Source organism: Hylobates moloch, unplaced genomic scaffold, assembly GCF_009828535.3.
Source record: "Hylobates moloch isolate HMO894 unplaced genomic scaffold, HMol_V3 SCAFFOLD_10, whole genome shotgun sequence".
NCBI lineage: Eukaryota > Metazoa > Chordata > Mammalia > Primates > Hylobatidae > Hylobates > Hylobates moloch.
In genome coordinates, this window is record NW_026652285.1 from 66,111,476 (window position 1) to 66,118,612 (window position 7,137).

General features: G+C 57.3%; 1 protein-coding gene across 1 annotated transcript in view; it reads left to right on the forward strand.

The window, feature by feature from the left end:
- Positions 1 to 6,726, forward strand: part of PHF2 (PHD finger protein 2) — a 34,442-nt gene extending 27,716 nt beyond the window's left edge. The window contains exons 14-18 of the mRNA XM_032164746.2: positions 807 to 1,084; positions 2,143 to 2,238; positions 2,897 to 3,006; positions 3,811 to 4,195; positions 4,818 to 6,726. Of these exons, the coding sequence (XP_032020637.2) occupies positions 807 to 1,084; positions 2,143 to 2,238; positions 2,897 to 3,006; positions 3,811 to 4,195; positions 4,818 to 4,906 (958 nt within the window). The 3' untranslated portion in view covers positions 4,907 to 6,726. The remainder of the gene's footprint in view (positions 1 to 806; positions 1,085 to 2,142; positions 2,239 to 2,896; positions 3,007 to 3,810; positions 4,196 to 4,817) is intronic.
- The last annotated feature ends 411 nt before the right edge of the window (positions 6,727 to 7,137 follow it).

Below are 7,137 nucleotides of genomic sequence, written 5' to 3' on the forward strand. Positions count from 1 at the left end.
GGTACAGGTGTAGATGCAGGTGCGGGGGTGGGGGTAGGTACAGGTGTAGATGCAGGTGCAGGGGTGGAGGTAGGTACAGGTGTAGATGCAGGTGTGGTTGGAGGTACAGGTGTAGATGCAGGTATGGGTATAGGAGTAGGTACAGGTGTAGATGCATGTATGGGTGTAGGTGTAAGCACAGGTGTAGATGCAGGTGCAGGTGTGAGGGTAGGTATAGGTGTAGATGCAGGTGCGGGTACAGGTGTGGGTGTGGAGAGAAGTTGCAGGTCACTGGGGAAAGCGTGTGCCATGGGAGGGAGTGGGCTGCGCTGCCCCATGTCACGGTGACACGTGGGAAGGTTCCCTACAAAGTGGGGTAAGGAAGGCCCAGGGCTAGTTCTGTAGTTGGGAGAGAGGCACAGGGTGGACCAAGGGGGTACACAGAGTGGCTGGGGTGCAGGAGGGAGGTCACTGAGTCGGCTTGCTGGCTTTAAGGTGTGAGAGACCAGTGCGTGACCATATGAGGGTCTGGACCCTCCTTCCCATCTGCTGTCTTCCGTCTCCTCTCCATGCCCATCTCTGTCTCCAGGCCTCCAGCCCTCCCTGTGGCGTATGGGTGGATGAGCAGAGCTGGATGAGGGGAGTGGCTGGCCTCTTCCAAGGGAGAATTCATCAGCTCACTGCCACCCTCTCTGCTCCACGCCCTCTGCCTGCCACCCGGGCCAGGAGTTTGTGCAGGAGTTCGTTCAGGCCATAGGCTGTTGTCTAAGTGCCTGGGCTGCAGGCCAAGAGCACTGGGCTGAGTGCCTGTCTCTCTGTGCCCCTAGCCAGCCCCCGGCCTCCCCCAGCACACAGGAAGCCATTCAGGGAATGCTGTCCATGGCCAACCTGCAGGCCTCCGACTCCTGCCTGCAGACCACGTGGGGCGCTGGCCAGGCCAAGGGGAGCTCACTGGCTGCCCATGGTGCCCGGAAGAATGGGGGTGGCAGTGGCAAGAGTGCAGGCAAACGACTGCTGAAGAGGGCTGCCAAGAACAGTGTGGACCTGGATGACTACGAGGAAGAGCAGGACCACCTGGATGCCTGCTTCAAGGACTCAGACTACGGTGAGTGTCACTCCTGCATGGGGCAAGCCCTACGCTCAGCCCTAGAAGGCCTGGCTGAGAATGGAGACAGTAGCGTAAACATGCAGCTCTCCAAGTTACAGCAGGCCTCAGCTCAGCAAAACCCTCGGCCTCTGACTGCTGTCCCGGGAGACCCTCCTGTGAGCGAGACTGGCCGGGGCCCACATCTGGTGGACAGGCTTGGGCTTCGTGGTGGGGCCTACTGTAGTTTGACAAACAGAATGACAGCAAAGTGAACTCCTGTTTTCTGGGCTCTGTGGAGGTGTATGGCGCCAGGCGCTATCTTGCCTCTCCTGAACCTTGGGTCCTGGGCATTCCTCGACAGGCCTCGGAGGTTGAAGGACCACAACCTGCAGTGAGTGCAGGGTGGCACTTGGCTTTTGAGGGTCACAGGGTCACCGCCTCACCGTGTTGGGGCAGCTCCCCACCAGCCACAGGTCGTGTCCTACAGTGTCCCCTCCACCAAGACCTGCCAGGCAGGGAGGGGGCTGTCAGAGCCCACCCTCCATGGACGTTAGACGTTTTCCTTTTTCATAGCAACGGAGACTTTTCACCAAACAGAACCTTTCCTGGAGCCTCAAAGTGTTTCTCTTGCAGGAGTTGAGATGCCCTAGTTTGATTGTGGGGTCCCATCCTTCCCTGGTCCCCCACTCTCTGCTGTAGCTTCCTCCAGGTGGGACCTCTGGGGATCTCAAGCTCCGTGAACAGATGTACGGAAGGCAGCCTTTAGAGGCCAGGGGCTTGCAGGCACCGGGGCTAGGCTGCACAGATGAGGCTGGGCAGGCAGATGCAGGCGCTTTCTTGTCTGGAGAGTCCCTGCCCCTCCGGATAATCTCTGGGGCACCTGTGCCCATGCCTGGGGCGTCCTCACCATGGGCAGCTTCCATCACAGCTGACAGTGACACAGCGTGGCAGGCCTTAGCATAGGCCCTGGGGTTGCTGGTGAGGAAGGTCTGCGGCCACCTGTACTCCCCCGCCCTCCTCCTCCGTGGACCTGCCCTGCACTCAGCGGGCCCCGCCTTCCCTCTGCCTCTCTCTAGTTTACCCCTCACTGGAGTCAGACGAAGACAACCCCATCTTCAAGTCCAGGTCGAAGAAAAGGAAAGGCTCAGATGACGCTCCCTACAGCCCAACAGGTAGTGCTGGGACAGGGGTAGGTGGTCCACCCGACACGCAGTGTGGAAGCTGTGACTTTGTCTGTGGTCCCTCCAGCCCCTGAGAATGTGGGCTCAGCTGTGCACCTGTCCTATCCTGAGGGCTGGGCAGCCTGTCCCGCTGGGGATGGTCGGCTGCTTGCAGGAATGCCGCGGGCTTCACTTCTGCTTTGCTTCTGGGGGCCTGGGAGCCCAGATGTGCTTCTATACAGCCCCAACTCAAAAGCCCTCACTCCTCTGGCCGGCTCCTCTCTGGTTTCTTCCTCAGTGGGCAGCTCTGTGAGGGTCATCTTTGTACTGGAGGCACCCACTTGGTGGTGGCTGAGGGACACCTGCTGGGGCAGCCAGTGGGGTGAGGCCTTGTCCACCTTCCACATTACCCTCACCCACCTGCCCAGCCTCTCTGATGTTGCTGGGCCTCCTGGGCTCTGCCCCATGCAGACCCCACTGTGGCATCTTCCCCCTTGGGTGGGGCAGCTGACCCTGCCCTATTGTGAGGCGGCTTCACAGCCAGGAAGCCCTGTGCTCAGGCTGCCTGGCCAGGGGCACAGGCTGGGGTGGGGGCAGGGTAGCCCCAAACCAGTAGGGGTGGACAGGCCGTGGCCTACAGCTTGAGGGGGCTGGCCCTTCTTTTCCACAGCAAGGGTCGGCCCATCGGTGCCAAGACAGGACAGGCCTGTGCGTGAGGGTACACGGGTGGCTTCCATCGAGACCGGGCTGGCAGCCGCTGCAGCTAAGCTGTCCCAGCAGGTGAGGAGGGGCGAGAAGGACACATGGCAGCCAGGTCCCTGCTACCCCCACCTGGTGGGCTCAGGTTCCCCAAGGCACCTGTTTTTCCACCCCATGCACAGACCCACTGAGCCAGGGGTGGTCACAGGCTTGGGGACATTTGAATAGAGAGTGCCCTATTCTTCCAGGCCCTAAATTCCCCATGTGGGGTCCGGGGGAGCTAGGAATTGACGACTGGGGCCCTGACACTGGACAGCCCTCTTCGTGCCAGAGCTGGGCTACTCTCTGGTACAACAGCAGCTTGGAGGGAGCTCCCCTTCCCCTCCCCGCATCACGCGGGTGTTTTTGAGTTGTCCTCAGTTGAGAAATGAGGTGTTCTGTCTCTACATGCTCCTAAAAATCTCATCTCCCACCTTTAGCTCCTCCCAGCTCAGAAATGGAGGGTCCTAGAGCCTCACATACCCTCCCAACCAGGCCCGACCTCATCTGGGCGCACAAGGAAGTTATTAAGATCAAAGTGAATATTCTTCCAGAACTGGGAGATGTATATGGCCGCTGAGTGGGGTGATGGGGTAGGAGTGCCATCCTACAGGCTCAACTGCTAGGTTAATTCACACTGACGGGGAGGCCAGGCAGCTGCTGTGGGTGCTGGCACCCTGTCCCCGTGCATCCTGTGCCCCCAGCGGCCCAGAGTCAGGGCTCAGGCCCCTGCTGCCCAGCCCTGCTGTGCTCAAGGGCCCCTGGCAAGGCCATGCTGGGAGCTCCCTGCTCTGTTGGCCCAAGTGGGCTGTGCATCTGAGGCTGCCCTGCATGTTTTGTTCAAAGGAGGAGCAGAAAAGCAAGAAAAAAAAGAGTGCCAAGAGGAAGCTGACTCCTAACACCACCTCCCCTTCCACCTCCACCTCCATCTCTGCCGGCACCACCTCCACCTCCACCACGCCAGCCTCTACCACCCCTGCCTCCACCACACCGGCCTCCACCACCCCGGCCTCCACCAGCACGGCCAGCAGCCAGGCCTCGCAGGAGGGCAGCTCGCCAGAGCCCCCGCCTGAGTCACATAGCAGCAGCCTGGCCGACCATGAGTACACAGCCGCTGGCGCTTTCACCGGGGCCCAGGCTGGCCGTGCCTCCCAGCCCATGGCTCCTGGGGTTTTTCTCACACAGAGGCGGCCCTCCGCATCGTCTCCAAACAACAACACCGCTGCCAAAGGTACCGTGCCTGCTGGAGGGAGCCTGCAGCCCCCCTGCCCTGCCTGCCCCCCTGGGCAGCCCCAGACATGCAGACTCGGCCCGTGGTAGAGGGCAGCACATCGGGAGGGCTCCTGGGCCTCGGTTGGCAGGGTGCTGTGGTCCAAGTTGGTTGCATCTTTGTGTGAGCGTGTCCCACAGTACAGAACATGTGTGCTTTCATCCTTCTGCTCAGTGGGCGTGCTCAGGCCCTGATCTGCCTGCACCCCTGCACCCCAGCTGTGGGGCCGGCCAGCTATGGAGACTGATGCAGCATGGGGTGCTGGCAGTGGCTCCTGGCCTTGTTACTGGGGGTGCACCCACGCATCCTCATGTCCTCCTCGTAATGCCATCCCCAAGCCCATGTCCATCCTACCTGCCAGGGCCCCTTGAGGACACGGCCTCTGAGGCGGAGGCTTTGCCAGTGATCCCGGACTCCTGAGGGGTACGGAGCTCGGAGCTGGGGCTTCGTAGGCCCATTTTACAGATGGGGGACTGCAGGCTGCTCCTTAGTGTCAGCGGGACCCTCCCTGCCACTGGCATGCCACGCCCCTTGCCATCTAGCTCACCTTCCTTTTTTGTGTCCCCCTCCCCGACTCCCCTAGGAAAACGTACGAAAAAGGGCATGGCGACCGCCAAGCAGAGGCTTGGGAAAATTTTGAAAATTCATCGGAATGGGAAACTACTCCTTTAAGGTTTGGAAAGCCAGGATCCTTCTGCTCCGCTCAGGACCCCCGGAGCCCCGCGAAAACATCTGCCTCCCAGGAGGGTGCCGAGCTGCCTCACCAGGGAGGGCCTTGCCTCTTCCCGGCTGCCATCTCCCCAACAAGCGTCTGTCCCTTCAGCCTGCAGAGCGAGCCCAGCGTGGCCCCTTGATTTGAAAATGGACGTCTTTTCTCAAGTTGCTAAGAGTGACCTGTCCCAGAAAAGCGGCCCTGCAAGTTTGAGGACTGCTCATTCCACTTTAAGGAATGAGCTTCCAGGCCCCCTGAGCGTGGGTGTGATTGCAGGGCCTCTGCAGCTCTGCTGAGAGCATGAGTCCTTCAAGGAAGGTGGAGTGAGCCAATGCTCACCAGCCCCAGAGTCAGAGCTGGCCACAGGCTGGCAGCCTCCAGGGGCTTAAAAAAAGGCAAAGAACACAGAAAGAGGAGGAGCAAGTGGGATGTTTATGTCCCCACTTCTCTTCCTGAGTGATTCTCAGCCAGGTCCAGACAGTGCTCGGCAGGCGAGGAAGGATTTGCCTCGAGCTTTCTGGTTGGCAGGTGGCAGCAGGATGGTGGGTGTTCGGCCTGAATGCCCAGGAGCATTTCTCGGAGACAGCTAAGACTGGCAGCTGGGTTGGTGTGCTAGCGGGCAGGGGAGCCATTGTGGGGTCCCCAGGAAAGGGCAAGGGCTCAGCCACATCTTGGGGTCTGGGAGGCCCAGGCTAAGCCATGTGGCAGGGACCGTCTTGCCCTGCTGGCCACACTCTGGAGAAGCACTTCTCAGCCAAGGCACCCCTGCCCTGGGACTGGCAGGGCAGGGGAAGGGACAGCGGCCAGGCGGCCCAAGGACTTACGGTCGGCACTTCTCTGTTCTCCCGTGTCAGCGTATGGTGTCGCCTGCATGGGTCGTACCTGGATGGTGTGTCCACCATCGACACGGAGGGGCTGGATTTGTTTCTCAGGCAATCCTGTATTTTAATTTTAGATGTATTTCCTGAAGCATATTTTTCATAGAATGTAGCGTGTAAATAGCTTTTTAAATAACTTCTTTTTTATAAGAGTAAAAGTATCTTTAGGAATTTCTTTCTATAGAGTTCTTCATTAACATTTATACGAGTTTTTTGCTGAGTCAGATGGACAGTTGGGTTCTGATGCTTTTTCCTTCTCCTTTCCTTTTATTATTATAATTTTTTTCTTTTAAGAACTAAGGTATTGCCTGAAAAACAAGTGATGTCTGTGCAGCCTTACACTCTGTCTTTACAGAAGTAAATAGTACACAAAAGATCTATTTCAGACACATTTTGAAGATGAATCTTCAACTTTAATACCAGCTCTTTGTTTTCCTTCTTGTATGATGAGGGGATTGGGGGATACAGTTATTTTACTAGCACCTTGTGAAGTGTTTCCGTGTTTTGTGATGCTGTAATTTATTAATGTTTGTAGCTTTTTATATTTGTACATTTCTTATGAGCTTTGTTTATATACCCATTACCTGGATGTTTTGTCCACGGGGAGAGGCAGCTTGGTGGAGGCCTTATCCACTCCCACTTGTCCTGTTTGGAGGGACGCAGTCCCTAGGGCCTGAGGCTGGGAGAGGGGGAGTCTCGCGGGGCCCCAGGCTTATTCAGAACCGGTGTTTTTAAAGTTTCCTTTACCCTGCCCTTGTTGAGCATTTATATAATCTAACCTGGACATCAAGCTGTTCTCTCTCTCTCTCTCTTTTTTTTAATTTTATTATTATTATTTTGGCAACATGTACATTTCTAACAAAGTTTATCGTGGCTATTAAAGTGTTTTATTTCCCAATTCATATTACTCTTGTATCGAGTCCATGAGGTCTAAGGCAACTTAGATCAAAGTTTTAAAAAAGTAAAAATATTTCAGGTTTTGTACAGAACCATGTCTGTGTCATTTCTGCCTCGACTGTAGTTGTTCACCCTGGCAGCGAGGGTGGTGGGGAGGCTCCAGCCACCTGCGTTCCTCCTGGAAAGCTTCGGGTTGCTCCGCCAAATCACACACAGCACCCCAAGCTGGCTGGCAGGAGTGGACAGAAGAGATCCTCGGGGGCTGCAGGGGTGGGTGGCAGCAGCCTTTGAGACTCTGGCTTTGCCAGTCCCAGCCCTGAGGATGTCCTCGGGAAGCCTCTAGGACCTTCTTCTGGACTCAAGGGTACGGGGTTTGGCTGAGTCCAGTAGGCACACACATGTGCACCCCAGCACGG